The 21197-nt window shown below is 37.2% G+C and overlaps 3 protein-coding genes across 3 annotated transcripts in view; 2 read left to right on the top strand and 1 right to left on the bottom strand.

The window, feature by feature from the left end:
- The first annotated feature begins 377 nt into the window (after positions 1-377).
- On the top strand, positions 378-9285 carry LOC753918 (putative IQ motif and ankyrin repeat domain-containing protein). Its single transcript, XM_001183758.4, has 10 exons — positions 378-614; positions 1388-1605; positions 2079-2243; positions 2821-3041; positions 4342-4578; positions 5004-5148; positions 5977-6091; positions 7858-8083; positions 8651-8779; positions 9121-9285. Exons 1-10 carry the CDS (start codon positions 494-496, stop codon positions 9278-9280), a joined length of 1737 nt encoding a protein of 578 aa, XP_001183758.2. The 5' UTR covers positions 378-493; the 3' UTR covers positions 9281-9285.
- Positions 9286-11851: 2566 nt separating this feature from the next.
- LOC100893201 (putative IQ motif and ankyrin repeat domain-containing protein) lies at positions 11852-17379 on the top strand. The gene is made up of 4 exons (XM_030983201.1): positions 11852-12208; positions 13700-13961; positions 15809-15931; positions 16828-17379. The coding sequence occupies exons 1-4, from the start codon at positions 12085-12087 to the stop codon at positions 16982-16984; spliced, it is 666 nt and encodes a 221-aa protein (XP_030839061.1). The 5' UTR covers positions 11852-12084; the 3' UTR covers positions 16985-17379.
- A 1008-nt stretch (positions 17380-18387) lies between these two features.
- The window catches only part of LOC576792 (uncharacterized peptidase C1-like protein F26E4.3), a 37988-nt gene continuing 35178 nt past the window's right edge, over positions 18388-21197 (bottom strand). The window contains exon 10 of the mRNA XM_030983202.1: positions 18388-21196. Coding sequence (XP_030839062.1) covers positions 21038-21196 — 159 coding nt within the window. The 3' untranslated portion in view covers positions 18388-21037. The remainder of the gene's footprint in view (position 21197) is intronic.

Below are 21197 nucleotides of genomic sequence, written 5' to 3' on the forward strand. Positions count from 1 at the left end.
AACTCTACTAGAGCATATCACCGTCTGAATAATTATTGATGAATTAACGTTTATTAGGGGAGTCCCCTCCCGTCTTTCACGTCGTTTCTGGGACTCTAGTCTTGACAACGACATTAGCGTCATTACTAGTCTAGGATAAAGAATGTCATATTTTCTCTCTCATAAGATCGACGATTAAAAAGTGAATTTTTGGCGATTTAATTGCATCTTGTATAATATAAAATGAATGAAATCAGTTTATATAGATTGCAAGGCATGGATGATGGACGACTTTTATGTATTCGGCAAAAATAGGTGAAAATACGTGAATCCACTATAATGTGAAATATTATTAAAGTCTTTCGCATACACTAGACGAAGAAAGTGAAGTGGCCATGATCTAAAGGTGAAAGAAAATTAAAAGCGGAGAAGAAACTGTCTCCATTCTTTCTGTTTCCTGAGTCCTGGCATCTTGATAAGTTTATCGGACTTGATAATGCTTAAATAAGATAAGATGCCTCCTAAAGCTAAACCTGTACCGAAAGCTGCCGCTAAACCAGCAGCTAAAGCGACAACATCTACTAAAGCTGGGACAGCGGCAAGAAAACCTGGGACGACTGGAAAAGCTGCACCAGGTGAGCGTATTTTGATTCCCTTGCTCCCCGCAACCCTAGGGGCGGCGTAGGGGTGATGGTGGGCCCATGTATGTGTGCAATTTTTAGACTCATTCAAAATATAATCATTGCCGTAGGTTTTTCTCCCCCACAATATTTTATTGTTTAGGCTTAACGAGTAAATATTCCCAGGTCTAGATCTAGTCTAGGTCTAGACCTAGTTTTTTTTGTTTTTTTTTTATCCCTGGCTGAATTGAAATGAAAGGACAAGGTCAAGGCATTGAAAACGGGTTGAATATTTATTTTGGTAGGGTTTAACTTGATGATCATTTTTGGCCTAGAAATAGATCTAGTAGACTATTCAATAAGTTCAGATTAATTAGAACAAATAATTTTATGCAGCAAGATTCCCCTAATGGTCTTCATCTTCATTAGCTCGAGATTGCCTAATAACCCACTATTTTAACTATCCCAATCGCAAATTATCCAGCTAATTTGCGTCTTCATCAGTCCGCAGTTGCAATTAGCGGGATATTTGGTCAAGATAATCATCCCAAGATATCTTGGGCTAGTTTGCAAAATATCCTGCTATTTGTCTGATGCGTCTTCACCAGTCCAGAGACTCGCACTATGCACGAATGCTGAGCAAAATATCTCGAGGTAGAGTCTCGAGCTGATAAAGACGTAATTTGTAACTTCAGGCTGTTTTCCCAAATCAGAAATAGCAGGCTATTTGGCAATCTCGAGCTGATGAAGACATACCTATTGATCTTTCTTGACTTCTGTGCCTCAAGGTGGATCCAGGAAAGCTGGCCCAGCAGCCAAAGGCAGCAAGGATGCAGCCAAATCAGCCCAGAAGGCTCCAGCCAAGCCCAAACCCCCAAGCAAGGAGCACCTGGCCTCCGTGCAGATCCAGAAATGGGTGCGGAGGTTCCTGGCCCAGTGCAAGCTCCAGAAGATGAAGAAGGAGAAGGAGGATTACGAAGAGATGGTGGAGAAGCTGGAGAAAGAGGTGAATTAGACACAAAAGTGATCCCCTCCCAAATTGTCACTTTTCATTTTTTCAGAAATTTTGTTGAATGACTGAAGAAAAAAAATGCATTTAAGGAAGTAAATTCTGATTTTTTTAATAGTAATTCATTATTTTAATTTTCTACCTCATATTTTTTTGTCTGATAAACAACACAGGTCCAACACTAACATAGGCCTAGTGCAATTGTGGCACAATATACTTTTTAACTGGACCCCCTTCCCCCCCCCCCCCCCAATGAAATTTTAAAAATCATATGTAAATGTATAAAAGTGAAACCTTAAGATCATACTTACAAACTTTTAGATCTGATTTTACAATACCTTTTTATCCCCTGGTTTTATCTCAAATCTGTTCCTGTTGTCATTTTTCTGTGCACAGCTGTTAGGTGGAAGCTTTCGTTTAGATGCATCTATTATTCTAACATGGTGGTGTTTCCTTTTTGTTTTTTAAAGGCTTTCCTTGCAATCGTGAGGAAAGAACAGGAGAAAGCAGAGGAGGAGCACAGGAAGGAGATGGAGATGAGAAGGAGGAAGAAGCAAGAGAAGACTTGGGAGAAGACGATGTTAGAATCTGCATTTGATGGCAACATGGATGACGTTCTGACTGTTTTGAAAGAGGTAAGAGTAGGTGTGATGGCTCAGTGGTAGAGCAGTGGTCTCCTTACCGTGAAGTTCAAGGTTCAAAACCAAGTCAATGTGCTCGTGCCCTTTGGTAAGACTTTAATCCTCATTACAAAATCCCTCGATGAGGACTTAGAGTCGTCGGTCCCCTGGTTCCTTAATTACAAGCATCTGTCAGGTAAAGCAGTCCTCAATTATCATTACTTAACTGTATTTCATTGGCAAAATTAACATGAACAAAAAACGGAGGTGGGAAGCATCTAAGAAAATGTATTTACAGTATCTTGAGAGAATGAACAGCATTAATTTATGATACTTGCGAGTCCTTTTCTGTCTCATATAATAATATGAAGTTCTGACATAAGACTATATTTGTTCTCAGGATTTATTGTGCCTATATGAATCAGGGCCCCGTCTTACAAAGAGTTGCAATTGATCTGAATCAATCACAAGTTCTCTAATCAATCGCAAGTTTGCAGTCTCGTATCTCTTTTGTACATCGTTGCAATTGATATCAATCGCAACTGTTTATGAGAAAGGACTCTGATCTACTTGTTCATAACTGTCTGTAAAGGTCGATGCTCGTGATAATACTGATGGTGTCTCGACTGATGAAATTGGCCGGTCGATCCGTGCGCGTCACCAGCTAGCCATGGTCAACTGTGAAGATGCCAATGGGAACACACCCCTCTCAGAGGCCTCCAGCGGTGGTGCTACAGAGGTGATTCAGATGTTGATCGATAGAGGAGCGGATATCAATCAGAAAGGCCAGTTTGAAAGGACACCACTTTATAGGTATATTTAATGATTACTGATTATTTTCCCTGACTGCTAAGAATGCATGTGTATGCTTGTAACTAAGTAACCAGGGGACTGACGGCTTTAAGTCCTCTCTGAGGGACTTGGTAATGAGGATTAATGCTTTAAAGCGGGACTGCACTGCCTGTAGCTAATTGCGCCCTCTTTATAGCAAACAATGCCTAAGCGGGACCCGTTGGTCCCCCATGGTCCCCTTTTTCTTATGTTAATTGAGAGCTGATTTGATGAGATAACCACCTGTCAGTAACCATGCAGGGAGGTCTAATCTCTCCTGGCCAAACTAGTGCAGACACGCTTTAATGATTAATGAATTTTTTTTTACCTGACTGCTGTAAAAGCATGTGTATGCTTGTAACTAACTAACCAGTGGACTGACGGCTTTAAGTCCTCTCCGAGGGACCTGGTAATGAGGATTAATGTTTTAACAAAGGGCATGAGCGACTAGACTTGGTTTCAAAGCCGGGACTTCCCAGTTATGAGACCATTGCTTTACCACTGAGCCATCACGCCTCCTCATGCATTGTCGCTATTTATTTTAGATAATGGAATTAATTGAGAATTAAAGTTATATCTGGGCCCTGTTTCATAAAACTTGTCATCAATAACAAGTTGCAATAACAAGTTGCAAATTATTTGTTATAAGCTACTAAAATCGCTGCATTTGATGGCTGAGAGAAAATCTGTTTTTAGAGATGTGACACTTGTTAATGATAACAAGTTTTATGAATGTGGCACTGGAATATCTTTCATTTTGCAAATATATTAATGAGAATTTAAATTTAGAATGTACACTTTTTCATACAAGTATGTGACTCTTTCATAACAAAACTGAATATGACTGACAAATTCATTCATCTTCTTGACTTCTAGATCTGGAATATTTTATTTAGCAAATATATTTGTGAGGAGTTTAAATTAAAAATGTACAATTTTTCACACAAATATGTGACTAACAAAACTGAACATGACTGACAAATTCGTTCATCGTCTTGACTGCAGAGCTGCATTCGCTGGCCATTTGGAAGCCGTTCAGACGTTGCTCCAGAATGGAGATGGAGGCATTGCAAGCAGGGAATCCCTGTATATTCTGCAACATGAATCCCAATATAATTTTTTTAAATCAGAACAGGATTAGTTTCGAATTAAAGTTAGATCTGGACTATCTTTCATTTTGCAAATATATAAATCAGAAAAAATGTGTACTTTGTCACACAAATATGTGACTCTTAACAAAACTGAACACGACTGACAAATTCATTCATCTTCCTGACTACAGAGCTGCATTCGCTGGCCATTTGGAAGCCGTTCAGACGTTGCTCCAGAACGGAGGCGATCCTCGCATCTACGCCAATGATGGAGACAAACCTGAACAGGTCGCTTCTCAGGACGCCGTCAAGAACCTCCTGGAATCGTGGGATGTGTCCATGACAGAGTCGTTGCTAAGCAACATCGAGAAGCTGAAGGACAAGAGAAGGGAGGAAGAGACGAAGAGACAGAATGCTGAGATGGCAAAGTGAGTTACTGACCACGTGTAGATAGACTACATTTTAATCAACACTTGTCTCAATTGAAATCCTATTAAATGACTCCTTAATAATAATTATATGTGCTTATATAGCGCCTAACACTTACTTTATCAGAAGTCTATATTAAAAAGCGCTCTACAATAATGCTGCATAATTACCCTGTCTTTAGCAGAGCAGCGCTGTCACACGCTCTGCATTTCAAGGAATAAATTCCTACCAAGTCTCCATTTACTTCAACTGGGTGGGGTGCAGCACAATGTGGATGAATTTCTTGCTGAAGGAAATTAACGAGTGGGATTCAAACTCATGACCTTATGATTGAAAGAGAACCACTACACCATGACACTTCCTTACAGTGCTTGAAAAAGAAAAAACTAAACATTTGATATATTCCTCTTTTTTTTTAAATAAGGTTTGAGAACCAGTTTGCTGAAGCACAGAAGGTCCACGATGCCATGCAGAAACTGCTGAGCAGAGCTTACTGTGAGCTGGAGAAAAGAATCGTGGAACACGATAAATGTATGCTGACAGGATTCAAGACTGATATTACTTTACAAGTAAGTAAGCAGTACGCAATTAATCCCAAGCAAGAGTATTATCAGAAATGGAAAAGAGAATATCAGGGCTATAGTCAACTTTAAAGCCCCTCTAAAGTGTTGGGAGCCCCAAAAATTTGATGGCAAAATTTCACTTAGACTAGTGAATGAGTAAATGTGAATGTGAAAGAGGATGTCATTTAAGACACATGATTTTTGCAATGGTTTTCCAAACAAATGTGTTTGTAGTTGAATATTGATGAAAGAATACAAAATTAAGGTTTTCTGAGTACAACAGAAAACCCAAACCATGTATTCTTTTATCAATGTTTGCCTTCAAACACATTTTCTGGGGGAAAATCTTTGCAGAAATTGGTACCAACACTTTAGAGGGGCTTTAAGTCTTAAACCTGACACCAAAGCAAGGGGGGCTCATTTCGATGAATAGATGTTGTTTATTGCTCTATTTAACTTAGTATAACAATTTCTTATTGGACGTTTCTTACGAGAACTCAGTTCAGGTGTTAGGTGAATTTTTGCTCCAGTTTTAGAAAGTATCCCCTCCCCCCTCCAAACATACAACAAATGAAAATAAAAAATTTGAGCTGTCTAGTCATATTTCGAATATGCTCAACATTTTCAAATTTCTATGGGGGGTAATATATGAACTGACTCATGCTTTTCACAACAACAAAAAAATCAATGAGTGTCACATGATGTACTGGTACATGGTATGTTTTCAGCCAATGAAATACACGTACTAGCTCTTACAAACCACCTTAGTTATATCTCATACCACTAGAACCATGTCTGTTAACAACATTCATAAACTCTCCAACATTCTTCCAGTGTGTGCATGATGCTGAGCATGAACTCGAGATGGCGAAGATAGCAGCCGATGAAGCAAGGAATAAAGTGAACCAAATCAAACTACAGATGAGAGAACAAAGGAAAGCTGCCAGTGGTAAGGAGATCGATAGATACTTCATTTTTGTTAAATTTATGTGTTTGAAACCAAATTGTATACTTTAAAGGTATTGTTTAACAATTATGTTTCCTGGCATGGCCCTACGTGTTATCAGTTCCTGTGATATAGTGTAATATTGAAGCCCTAAAAAAATTGTGCTTCAAAATAGTAAAAGTGTTTGAGTGACCAGTTTTACCAAACTCGTTTTCCCGAATAGAATGTACCGGTAGTTTTATAAAATACGGAAAGGAAAACGGTTTGTGAAATTTCTAATTCCAATCATAAATAAATTGATAATCAGACAGGCGATCAGCTTGTAAAAGTCATGAGATTCCTGACTGACCTAAAGGTTTATAATTATGATTGCAGCATGAGCTAAATCCAGAATTTAGTTTAGAATATGAGACATTAAAGATACCAAATCCCTTTAACTAAGACACAACACTAACGGGTGCTTGAGACATATGAGCACACATCCAAACCCCCAAAATTTGAACATGTTAACATTGAGCTCTAAGATTTCAATCTGGATTGCCTGTGTAGAGCCCAGTCCTAACAAACAGATTTTGGATTCCCATGCGAATGCACATCTATGTGATTTCATGCACACAGAGCAAACTGAAATGGCATACAGCATTCTGTCACAGATATTGGGACCGATTCTGAGATCTTTTGACATTTCAGTCGTTCAGAATACATTTATGTACCTCTAGATTTGTTGATTCAGCTGGTACATGTACATGTATTAAAAATTGGATATAAATTGTCTTAAAGCCTCTCTGCACTAGTTTGGCCAGGAGAGATTCGACCTTCTTGCAAGGTCACTGCCAGGTGGTTATCTCATCAAATCAGCTCTCATTTAACATAAGAAAAAAGGACAAACGGTCACCGATTAGGCATTGTTTGCTGTATATATAGGACGCAAGTAGTGTAGTGGGGCCTTAAGTATTTTTTAACTAAAAAATAGATTTGTCATCATTGTTTGACATTATAATGTCATTTGACATTATAATCGCGATCAATATATCATATAGTTGATATGATTTATAATGGAGTATGATGATATCTTGAATGATTAAAATGCATTTCTAGAATTCAGATGTCTCCATTGCATTTCTATCAATATATTTATATATATATTATATATATATAGATATATATTCTCTCCCCAACTTAAATCTAATAATACTAAATTTACAAAATGACATCTTCAAGAAGATGCAATATATCAATCTAAACTTTGATTTACTCAAAATCCATTCAATCATTTTAATATCCTGTTGGTGGTGATGTCTTTGTATTCAGTATGCATTTTCAACTGAATTCTGAGTTCTATGGTACTAAAACAAGTTGAATTGGTCTTACAATGTGACAAGTCATTTGACATTATAGTGTTAAAGTAGTCACCCAAAGAAAATTCATGACAACTAATGATTATGGACAAATTATATCGATGGAAAAATTTTCTCTTTAAAAAACACGAAGAATTTGGTGAAAAATCATATAGAAATTGTGGAAAGGCATGTGACGTCCCAAATCTTGACACTACGGAGGACTGCTGAATGCAGAAAATCTGGATCTCAAAATTATATAATTTTTGAGAGATGATTACTGCAGGCCCCAAACATATTTTGAAGAGGGAAGTTGTTATATTTAATCAGCAAGGCTTCTCCTTTGCAATGATGTGAATTTTGCATCAATTCAAAACACTTTTGATTCTTCGGGTAACTTCTTTAAAATTCTTGTATTTATTCTATCTTTAGGAGAGGATGAGATTGGTGTGAAGGTGAACTTTAAGGAGCTCAATGACGTGTTGCTAAGAGACGTCGGAGGCAAGATCAAGTCTGACGGTCGCTGGCCGATGCTCCTGGACCCCTCTGGGAGGGTGTCAACATTTCTCCGTTATCAGGATACCAACTTCATCAACGCACTCAACCCAAATCACATGGAACCGGAGGTTATAAGAAGCGCTGTATTAGGGGCTGTAAGGTATGTTGGTGTGTGTTTTTATTATTCATTTAATTTTGGGAGGAGGGGGATGCTCTTTCTCTCTCTCTCTCTCTCTCTCTCTCTCTCTCTCTCTCTCTCTCTCTCTCTCTCTCTCTCTCTCTCTCTCTCTCTCTCTCTCTCTCTCTCTCTCTCTCTCTCCCTCTTTTTATATCTATCTATATATATATATTGCTTGAATTTGAGACGAGTCCAATAGTGCCATAGTGAGAGCAATATATTCTTGTATCACACGAAAACAAAGCCATATAATATTATTATTATTATCTATAACAGGCTGACTAGCAAAATAACAACATTTTACTTACTCCAATAATATGGCTTTTTGTGTGTCTGTGTGTGTGTGTGATATAAATATCGATAGCAATAGAAGTTCCTGGGTGACTGAGCAATATGAAAACATTATTGGTCAGTCATCTGGGCACTGCGCTAAAGATATTGAATACATTGATGTATTGTACCACTTGGGCGCCTTACATGTACGGCTGCATATCAATAATAATAAGTCGTATTGAGAAATGTTGTTTCTGTTGCCTTTTTCTTTGCCAGGTATGGCAAGCCATTTGTTCTGGACTTCCTGGAGGTGAACATGTTTGAGACGTGCGTGTCAAGGTTTGATGAAGTCCAGCCAGGACTCCTGGAAGACATCCTCAACAAGAGTATCCTGGAGAAGGAAAAGTGAGTATACTGAGCGGTAGCCTAAACTAAAGCAAAGTCTCAGTTTAGTCAAACCTACTTTAGTGACCACCTGTCTACAAAGACCACATTTTTTGTTTCCCTTGAAAATGGTTTCTTATTGAGACATGTACTAAATGAACCTGTCTACAAATACCACTTTTTCCGTTGGGCAGTCATTATAGACAGGTTTCTATGTCTGCCCCTTTTCTTCCTACGTCCTCTTCCTTTTTTTCTCCTCTCTCTCACTCTCTCCTTTTTTTTTTTTTTTCTTTTTTTTTGATGGGGCGACTGCCAACACCGCCTGCTAAAACATATTTTCATTTCTTTCACTCATTTCACAGATATCTGTACCTCGTGAGGGAGAGCGATGGGGAGGAATACAACAAGAACAAATTCATGCAGAGCCGGACCCAGAACTTCAAGATGTTCCTGGTCTCCAAAAATGAACTGGATGATGAGATAATGGACAGATTCTATGTACTCAGGGTAGTGCTAGGTTGAATTCTCAACAGGCCCATTCACACATAACAATTATTGCGATTTGAAACGCGATGCAAAGATTGATTTTTTTTTTGGTGGGGCGACCATTCAGACACAGGGAGAATACTCGCTCAACGGCAAGAATTACGTCCAAACTGCGCATGCTTGGATCTCGACGATGTATGCGTGCTTGGAATCCTGGCATTAAATAAATTGATTTTGGATTCCCAATACCATTCACACACACAGCGGCTGGCAAACTATCGCGACTATTCTGAAAAATCATGAGACTTACTGCGAATTGGACGCGAAATCGCGAAGATTAGTGAAATTATTCTGTCCATACACGCAAAAAAAGGATTTTTGGATTGCGATGCAAATTTTTTTGCTTTTTCTGTAGGTGTGAACGCCCCTAATATTAAGTCTTAGTTTTGAAGATGATCTGACATGACTGTACCAAAGTTTACAGAGAGGAAATCACACTATCTGCAGATTTTAGACCAAATCAGATATAGTGAATCATGAGTCCTGCAGGCTAAGTAATGACTGAAAAGTTGAGTATAAATGATATAAATAATATACAATGAAAGAACATGATAGTATTTCATCAGAGAATCTGGAATGTAAAATGGTCTCAGTTTTTAAAGTTTTGATACAAACATGAGAAGTTTATTCTTAGCTTTCTTAAACAAGAGAGTCAAAGTCTAGCTTCTAAATACAGCTGTTTTGAAGCTGGTATTCAGAACCGAAGTAAACTCAAAATTATTCTATGTGGATTGTGTGCGATTTTTTAAACTCCTTCAATATTATATGTGATGTGTTGTAGAATTACCTTAATGACATTTTCATCTAACGTTTAACCTGCTGGGTTGAAGAAAACTTGAGATGATACCAAGAAATTCATGTGACGTGAATATTTTTCTTTTTTTTTAATATGGTATGCTCTTGTCTTTTGACAAGGTATTAATCTACTTTTGCCACAATCCACCCAGGAGAGGTATATGGGTACCCGAAACGAAGTATCTCCTTGAATGCTGGAGAATACTGAGGAGGCTACCCTGGGTAAACAAGACATCATCATCACCACCGCCACCATCATCACCACCACCTTCATCATCATCATCATCATCATCATCATCACCACCACCACCATCACCACCACCACCATCATCATCATCATCAGCAGTAGCAGCAGCACCACCACCACCACCACCATCATCATCAACATCACCATCACCATCACCACCATCACCACCACTACCACTACTACTACTACTACTACTACTTCTACTATACTACTATTATTATTATTATTATGAAATCTTATTCTACAAGTTACAAAGGGTTTCAAGGATATGTTATTGTATTTTCTGGAATAACAAGCTGTATTTTTTTGTAAGAGCCTTAATATCAATATTGTATATTGTGCCATTAACACTGCCTTCTTTCCTTTATATATTTCTTGAATATATATGTTGAATATTTTTAATATTCCTTTGTTCCGTCCATAATTAGTCCAAAGCAGTATTTCTTTTCTTCCTCTATATTTGACCATTCTGTGATAATATAACGCTCTTCCGTCCATGTATGTCATGTTATATACATTGTATATTTTCAAAGTAACTCGTATCTTTTTTATTCTATGATTGTAAATATAAATGATTTGAGAAAAAGACAAACAAATGTTCCTTGTGCTATTGGGTTTGTCATTGTGTTTTGTTACAAAAATCCAAAATTTAGAGAGAAGTGAAGAGGCAATTAATGTTGGGTTATATCCTATGCGATGTGAAGATCAATGAAGATATAGTTTTGAAGAAACAACTTACTTTTACTGACTTGTCAGTTTTATTCCCATCATATAATAATTCTCAATTATTTCATACAATCCTTTTCTTCAGGTACATGCAAAATGAATATAACAATCTAATAATTGAACACTAATTTATTAATAGAGGGAAATGAGCAAGTAAAAAGGATGACAGGACCAGAGAAAGAGAAAAAGAATTTAGCTTGGGAAGGGAGAAGAGAAGGAGAGAGAGAGAGAGAGAGAGAGAGAGTGAATGAGAAAGATAGTGAAAGAGAACAGGCTGATAAAGTGGATGGAAAAAAAAGTAAACAAATGAAATGAGGAAGAATTTAAACAAACAGCAAGGAAAGAAATAGTAAGTAGTAGAAAATGAAGAAAATACGGGAAGATAAAAGAAAATGGTAGGAACCAAGTAAGGAGAAAGAGAGAGATAAAAACATGCCATAAATCAACAAAAGTGATGAGAGTCCGAGTGAAAGTGAGCGATGGTAATGAAATTACGGAAATCAGAATAGAGAGAGAGAGAGATTGGGGGGGGGGTAACTACATTGGCTACCAAAGTGTTGATTTAAGGGAAAAAAGAAATCATAACGTAATTATATGTCTTTTGGAAATTCAACTCAAGATGGCTAATTGGAGCTACATCTATTACGTAGCAATTTACAATGACCTCGCAAAACGCTATCCAGGCTTCTATCATTGTCAACGCTACTATTCAATAGGTAACAATCGATCGGTTCGTCGAAAATGACGTAACAATAAAAGAAGATCTATATTTACGCACACCTGTATGTACAATAGCGCATGAGTTTGTTTACGAATTACGGTAGCGATGCTGATCTAATAGCTATATATTTGCTTTTTGCGTTGTTAAGTCAGCGTGGGTCATTTCTGCATTATTTTCCATGCAATACATGCGACAAAAATACACCGCGGATACATAAATCATCTCTTGTTGATTACGAAACAGATCTAGAACAAATCATTTTCCTATCATCATCGATCTTCACTCATCGACATGCCTCCGAAGGTAGCAGGTAAGAAGGGGGAGAAGAAGGCGGCTCCAACCCGGGCGGGCAAAAAATCAACTGCAGGTTCCTCTCAAAAGAAGGCCGGACCCTCAGCAAGCAAGGATACAAAAGGTAAGCGGTTTTGACTATAACAAAATTGTTAATGAATTCGTTATTGGTATTCCATTCATTTAGCATTGTGATGCACTTACTATCCGAAAAGAATCCCTCGATGTGTTTATATTAGTCGTGTATTTAAGCAAGTTGAATTCCTTCCGGGGGGGGGGGCGAAAGTGGCTTTGACGACGATGGTATATTAAACATGGCCTTTTAAAACTGTTCATGGTTTAATGTCATTACTGCTAAGATTAGATGGGGAGGGGTACACCCCTCTGAGAATGAGAATACTAATTTGGGGGCAACTGGCACCTGATATTCGGATGGCAAGGGAGTATTTTCATTATAATTATAAAGTGAGTTGATGATGAATAAATAGGTTGTCAAAATTCTCGCTCGCTCGCAAACCAAAAAAATCATAGAAATATATTCGGGCAAGGGACGTAAGCCGTTGGTGAGATACGTGCCCGTAAGTCTCATTAGCTTTAATCTATCTTTTTCTAATTATTCCATTAGCAGTGTCAGCAACTCAGCATGGTTTAATTTAATCCAATACCAACATGTTAGGGTTGAAATTCAATAAACCAGCCCAAAGGTATTACATAGAGTAATCATGTGTATGCGGATTATGTAATATGTAGATTTTGCAGATTGTATTCAATTTGTTTGCAGTTTCTGAATACATAATAAAGTCAGTATACATTAAAACATAATATGGAGAAATATAAACTTAGTCTAAACAGAACTGGTTCAGTTCTGAATAAAGTCAGTATACATTAAAACATAATTTGGAGAATACAAACTTAGTCTAAACAGAACTGGTTCAGTTTTGAATAAAGTCAGTATACATTAAAACATAATTTGGAGAATACAAACTTAGTCTAAACAGAACTGGTTCAGTTCTGAATAAAGTCAGTATACATTAAAACATAATTTGGAGAATACAAACTTAGTCTAAACAGAACTGGTTCAGTTCTGAATAAAGTCAGTATACATATAAACGTATATATCATACTTAGTTCAAACATAACTGAAGAGAGACTGAAGTGTGATTAGGAGAGAGAAATACAGAATGAGAGACAGAGAGACAGAGAGAGACAGAGAGAGACAGACAGTGAGAGACAGAGGGAGACAGAGGGAGACAGAGACAGACAGACAGACAGACAGATAGCGAGAGAGAGAGAGGGGTGAAGTAAGGAGTTATACAGATGATTGCACATTATTGTTGCCAACATGGGCGTCAATCCTTACGTAATACCTATTGTTCAGGGGGGGATGAATGAATAGATCACCCCCCCCCCTGAACAATAGGTATCAATTACAGATCTACGCCCATGGTTGCCAATAATGTCAAAGTCAGTTTTGCACATTTCAATAGATGACGCATATTAAAGGCTATTGAAATTGCCTTCGATTTTTAAAACTATATAAATTTTGCTATCGCATTTATTATCCATTTTTCATACTTCAATATTTCTATAAAATATGTTCTTATTTTGTTTCTAGATGTGACGGACAAGTTAGCTAACCTGACCACCGCTGAACCGCCCAAGCCCGTCATCATGGAGATCGAGCTGAAGGATCTCGCCGCTGTACTCAAGGACGATGACGGGAAAATCAAGAGCACGGGGAAATGGCCCATGATCGTCGACGGCGGCGGGAGAGCGGCGGTGTTCCTTCGCTACCAAGGCGGGAATTGTCTGGATGCTATATCCCCGGCGGACATGCAAGCAGAGTCGATTAGGAAGCGTCTCATTGGATCTATAAGGTTTGTAATGTTTAGCCTATAGTATTATAATTTAAAGCCCCACTGCACTACTGCACTACTTATAGCTACTTGCGCCCTCTTTATAGCAAACAATGCCTAATCGGTGACCGTTGGTTCCCCCGTGATCCCCTTTTTCTTATGTTAATCGAGAGCTGATTTGATGAGATAACCACCTGGCCAAACTATTGCAGAAGCATGGGCTTTAAAGATTTATTATGAATCCGATACCAAAAAGTACAACAACAACATTGACAAAAAGGCAATTTCAGTAGCCTATAGTGCGTCTCCTATTGGAAGGTATGCGACATTGCAGTGTGATGATAATATAATGCGATCATGCATTCTATTGGTAAATACACTGTCGCTCATAAAGGTGGAATATTTTAGTTTTACCCCAATTAATGGAATTATTTTAAAAATTATTTAAAAATAATAGATATAGATAATAGTATACATTCTCAGATTTTATTTAATAATAACTTGCCAATGTGTGTTTTGCGGAACTGCTAAAGCATGTGTATGCTACTATGCTTATTAACAAGGGGACCTACGCTCTCAAGTCATAAATGACAGTAATGAGGATTAATGCCCCACAGAAGGGCACTAATATAGCACATCGACACGGTTTTGATCCTGGGGCCTCACAGTTACGAGGCCATTGTTTTGTCACTGAACCATGACTGTACGCAGCGGGGGCTAGGGTAGGGGGCAGTTTCCATAAATTAAAAAAAAACACAGAAAATGCAATAAATTTTCAATAATTTATTGCACATTACCCCGGTCCCCCAACATAAAAAAATCCTCTGGACGGCCATGCATTATGGCTCAAGGCATGGCACACAGAATTTGTTATTATTTTGTAAGGGCATAGGTCCCCTAGTTGATAAGCATAGTAGCATACACATGCTTTAGCAGTCACGCAAAACACACATTGGCAAATTATTATTCAATAAAATCTGAGAATGTATACTATTATTTAGATCTATTATTTTTAAATTATTTTTAAAATAATTCAATAAATTGGAATTAAAAAAAAATATTCCACCTTTATGAGCGACAGTGTACTTATACAATATTGGATGGCTTTGACTGTGATACAAGCATGTATTTTTCGAGCTATAACAATATTAGACAAGTCGAAGACGATTCTAATATTGTCATAGCGAGAGCAGTGTATATTCCTATTCTTGTATCACACGAAAACAAAGCCATACAATATTATTATCATTAGGCTATCTATAATCAGGCTGACTAGCGAAATAACAGAATTCGATGATCAAGCAATATTGTATCGACAAGTTAACCATAATCGCTCGGAGAATTAAGCCGGAGAAATAATATTCAGCGCTTTGTATCCCGCTCATGAAAAAAAAACTCTTTTTCACCAATAAAATTGCTTTGATATGACTTATGATAGTCACAAGCTATAGAGCCTGTCGGTGAATATTGAATAGACAAAATTAATGATATTGAAAGTATCCCTTAGTCGATTTCTCAAACGTCTTGTGATTTTTATAAAGTTAGGCATATACAAACGCTCGTAGAAAAAAGGGGTAATAATATTCAACGCTTTGTATCATCGTGAAAAAGCTTTTTTCCCACCCATTAAGATATCTTTGATATAAATTATAATGGGTCAAAAACCTGAACCTGCCGGTGATTATAGAATAGGCCTATCGTGCCTATTGGTAATTTTACAATGCTTGTAGTATTTAATAGTCACTATTCTTTTCGCAGCGCGGCTCTGTCATATTTCATATGAATTAATTATGCATTTGTCATTTTGTTATCGTATTATAGCATATAAATAAAACAGCCTTTCTGGATATTTTTCTTTCTTTTTACAGATATGGCAATAATTTCACTCTTGACTTCGGAGATTCGGATATGTTCAACTCGTGTAAAGATAGATTTGATGAAATCAACAAAGATCTTATGAATGACGTCTTGGACAAATCAATACTTCAAAAGTGAGTGCTTTTTAATTCTATTTTATTCATTATGAGACTTGCCCTGGATGATATAACTCCATCATTTTGCAATGACGCAAAGTCAACGAGCAAAGATGACCCTTCATTATTGTAGTATAACTACGACACCCACCGTTTGTGCACCGTTTATGGCCTTTTAATCGTTTTATCTAATTTAGTCATTGATATGATAACATTTACAAACACCAACTCGCTACCAAAATATGAAATAACAGTCTGTTGACTAAATACTGGAAGTCTCAACATTTCAGGGAAGTAAAGGGGGGTGCTGCAGTACACTCTTGTCACATTTATAGGGACTTTAAGATTTGCGTGGACTGATACGTGTGACGTCCATTCAAGGCAGTCCTTTAAAAGGACGTAGATCGTAGCAATCCACATTATCGTTGTGCAAATCTAAAAGTCCCTAGTATCTCCGTCTCTTATACGCCAATAGCGAAAATGAAATGAATTGTTGCATATTACATGATTTTTGTTTTCATTTGTGAATATGTATGATAAAGACTTCAATTCAAGCTGTATTTTAGATGAACCTTTTTTATTTGTCTATTTTGGTATAATGTATATTGATTTCACGTTATTATGATACTAATTTTAAAGGTTACAGATACATGATTATGTAAATAGACGTATAAATAAACATCAAATAAAGATCACATCTTTGGCAAGACATTAATCTACTTTTGCCACTCTCCACCCAGGTGAAGTAAATAGGAAGAAATTCCTCAAATGCTTTAGCGACTTATTATTGCGGCTCATCTCAGCTGCAGCCGGGGTAATACTATGATACTTTGTATTAAGCGCAGTAGAGTGTAGATGCGCTATATAAATGGATGACTATTATTATTGAAATTATCCATTTGCACTTATCCTAGGTACGAGTATCTGATCACCGACGAGGATGGACCGGATTACGAGAAGGACAAATTCTTACCTCATGTCACCTGCAATTTCCAGTTCATCATCCTCTCGAAGATAGACCCCGCCCAAGAACTCGGAAACAAGTTCTGCATCATTAAAATCAAGGAGTAAAAATGGGGGAGACGTTTGGGCGTCACTGGACTATTTTGAATGGGTGGTGTTAGATCATGGACTAGTCCATGGTTAGACTGGGCTATTTTTTATAAGCAGTTGCAGCTAATTGCAACTTATTTGCAATTGATATCAATCGCAATTCTGTACATAAGAGATAGAAATCTGCAAGCTTTCGATCGATTCGGACCAGGTGAGATACAAATTATCCCACGTGGGGAAAAGAGAGAGATCTTTCAGTCTTGGAATCAACCCTCCATGCTACTAAAAATGGATGGAGTATAATATCCAATAACGATCCAAATTTGCTGACATTTTTTCGTTTTTTAACAGTTTTGGTTCCCAACGCCATCCTAGCGAAAAGCTAACGATACGGCAGATGTATATATAAAAAACAAAGACAGAGATTAAAAGGGGGCGAAGAGAGAGAGAGGGAGGGAGAGAGAGAGAGAGAGAGAGAGAGAGAGAGAGGGGGGGGGGGGGGGCGGGAACGGGGAGGAAGAGATGATGGGGAGATGAAGAAGGGTAAGGAAGAGAGATATTTTCTTTGCATAAAACACAATCTCAGGTAGACTGATCTTGACAAATATGTGCGTTTTTATCCGTCCAATAATCTCAGTTACTCTTCTAATCTTATTACGTGTGAAATTGTCTATCTTTTTCATGACTGTGAAACATAAAAGAGATATAACTTCAATGTATTTTATTGTTTTAAGAGAATATAGGTGCAATTCTGCCCGAGAAAGGCATATTAACTGTCGTGAAATAGAATTAAATAATATCTCCTTTACTCATGTACAACGGTTTCTGTACGATTCATTTGTTCACTGTTAAACGTAATATGAATAAGCCACGACGTTTTCAAATCATGCTTTGATATATTTTAGATGTATGCTGAAACCTAAAGTAAAGTCGCTTCAGCTCACTTTCGCTTGGTTTTATCAGAGGCAGTTCATAAACTTCTTCATGGTTCGGCCTAATATTATCCACACTTATGTCATGTCAAGAATGTGTATATTTTGCGGATTTTTAAATAATTCTTCCATTAAATAGATAGAATAATACCACAAAAAACATTTCCTTGTCACGTTTATTATTCAGTTTGTTTTTATCGATACAGGCGATCGTCCCCCCCCCCCCCCTCTTTCTCCCTCTCTCTCTCTCTCTCTCTCTCTCTCTCTCTCTCTCTCTTTTCTCTCTCTCTCTCTCTTTCTTTCTCTCTCTCTCTCCCTCTCTTTCATCTTTCTCTCTCTCTCTCTCTCCCCCTCTCTCTCTCTCTCTTTATTTCTCTCTTTTTCAGCTCTCTTCTTTTAGCTCTTCCCATCCCTTGATCTCTTCAGCGCCCCATTTCCTTTAGCACACTTTGAAACTCGTAAAATAATGATTATAAAACACTAAAATAATACGATATTATTCAATACTTTATTATAAAACCTCGCTATAAAACTTTCTTGGGAAAGGACTTAAATAAAATTGGTATTCGGATATAACACTTACAAACAAAATCGGATAACCCTAATAAGAGCTTCCAATTTTGAAGTTTAAAAGGATATGAATTAATTTTTTTTTTTTTTATTGGTTGTTCTTAAAAAATCTCAATTTTTTTTCAGTTTTATTAAAGGTAGTTGGCAATGGTCTGTTATATTAAAAAATAATAGTCATTTTCTCTCAGGAATTTCCCTCTGAAATCTGGGAAATGGAAGAAAAAAATCTTTTCTCTTCCATGATAATGTTTTGAAATAAAGTATCAACGTTGTATTGTTGATAAGAAACAAATATATAGTTTATAACAATTTAATGAAACTCAGTAGATATGCATATTTATGTATACATTATAAATATAAGATTATACCATTACTCAAAGTGCACAAGCGAATATGGTGATCATAAACTTGTTCTACTGAAAATTAAAATGTATGGATAAAACTGTCGTGAAATTTAATTAATTTAAATAAACGTCAAATACATCACAATTATTTGTAATGCAACATACTTGATATCACGAGTATATAATGAAATCAACAAATACATTTCTGTTCGTATGTCTGATGATTTGGATGCCTATACAAGAATGACAGAGCAGCCTTATGTTCCCTGAATATCAATTTATTCCTGTAAAATACCTGGGACCCGTTTCATAAAGCCTCTTTTTCAATGACAATTTTTTTTTTTTAATCAGTGACAAATCTGCTGATAACCAAGCAGAAGCAAGGATTTCACTAGCTTCTATAACAAAAACAACTGATGACAACTTTTTGGGAAATGGGGCCTTGATATTCATTATGTTTGATGATTTTATCATTTTATATGAAATTAACAAACAACGTTTCCACACAAAGTCATATTGATCATGATGCCGTATTCCCAATCTAAGTATAATATATCTAGACAGAACTATAAGAATAATGATAACAGACATGATCGCAAAGGCTTCCGAGTAATCGACACAACGGCAATTTCAATACCGTTTGCCCAATAGAAACCTTGTTCAGATTACGTAATTATCAATATTATTGTAATATTCGTACATTTCAGAAAGGGACGTATACGGGGCCATCGAAACTGCCTTAGGTTGATTTCTCGAAAGGCTTTACGATCATTTTAAGCACAATTCATCTTACCAACACATAAATACGCAAATTACATACAAAAAACGCCTATCTATCTATAAATATCATCGACAAAACATGCCGCAGTGTGTAATTTAAACCACTGTATAAAACATTTTTTTTTTTCTTTCAGCAAAATATTTACAGTTTAATTTTAGTCATAACTCTCCTAAGTCACGTTGGTAGAAAGACATATATAAATGCGTCAGAATTTTAGCAGGTTTTTTTTTTAATTTTATATATACCTATCCTATCCTATAATAGCCATAATGATGCGGGATGCTGAAATGTGGTATCCATGGTAACAGGGTCACATCAACCGGGGTCGGTCTAACTCGGCAGTGAGGCCCTTTCGGCATTGCGTGGCGTGGCGAAGTTTGCCCTACTGCCGAGTTAGCACTGGGGCCTGTTTCATAAAACTTGATATCCATTACAAGTTACAATAACTGTTATAAGCTACTGAAATCGAGGCATTTGATTGGCTGAGAGCAAATGTGCCATAGAAATTTGCCATTTATTATTGATAACAAGTTTTATGAAACAGGGCCCCGATCCACATCAACAGTAGTTCTTCCTACTTTGCGTCTTTGCAATCTTTCTGATATTTTTTAAAGAAGGACAAAATAATTAAGAACAATCACTCTGTGAACTCTATTTTCTCGAGATTTCATATCAACAAGCCTTTGTTTTATCGGATACGGAATAGATTGGTTGTGTAATGCAGCCATTTGCGTAATTCACATTGCATACCTCACTGAGTAAAAAGTGGTTTTTCTTTTTCAAGAACATTTTGAAGAAGAAAATGTAGATTGCGCCTCCGGTGACGAAACGCATGCTACGACAACCGTGTACTTTGACTCTTGATTAAAAGTATAAAGAATGGTGTTTTGTGTCGTTCTCTTACATGTTATATAGCCTATGCCGCAAATATGTTATTGCCAGAACATAAGGAGTATCATAGGCGCAAACCTGCACCCCTCGTCAAAAACGTAGGTCTTCCAATGTTTCTAACCATCGTCAATCATGTCCATTATTCATTCTCTTAGATGTCCTCCTCAGCAATGGTCTTCTCTGATTTGCATAAGTTGTACTGTGGGCAGCATTAGTTTTTCCGCATCCATTTCTATTATGTAACATTAGTTGTCACCGATATCAACCAATCAGCGACCCACTTTCTGCGTGCGAACGTTGCTCATCAGGGTCCGGCAATATCATTGGTCAGTCCGAAGATTACGTCAGAACCCACGTGACTACAACTTTTCCCCGATCGTAACTTTCGTTATCACCGTTGACGAGGGGCAGCGTCATCATAGCCATTTCAATACGTAAACTGCAATACAACATCAGCCTGAAATTCACATTACCAGCTCAGTTTACGTCAGCCTGAAAAAAATCACATAACTGTCTCATTTTCCGAGTTCTTTGAATCCCTAAGTCGACATGTTTATATGACGTTGTTTGTTTTAATTGGGTTCATCATGTCCGTATCAATATTCGCCCAGACGCCGACTACGAATTTCTCGATGTCGCACTCGTTCTCGCCGCGGATGACTCGGAATAGACCCTGCTCGCCCCATGCGGTACCCCAAGAATTAGCACATAGC

This window comes from Strongylocentrotus purpuratus, unplaced genomic scaffold (assembly GCF_000002235.5).
Source record: "Strongylocentrotus purpuratus isolate Spur 01 unplaced genomic scaffold, Spur_5.0 spur5_scaffold_13, whole genome shotgun sequence".
In the NCBI taxonomy this organism is placed as follows: Eukaryota; Metazoa; Echinodermata; class Echinoidea; order Camarodonta; family Strongylocentrotidae; genus Strongylocentrotus; species Strongylocentrotus purpuratus.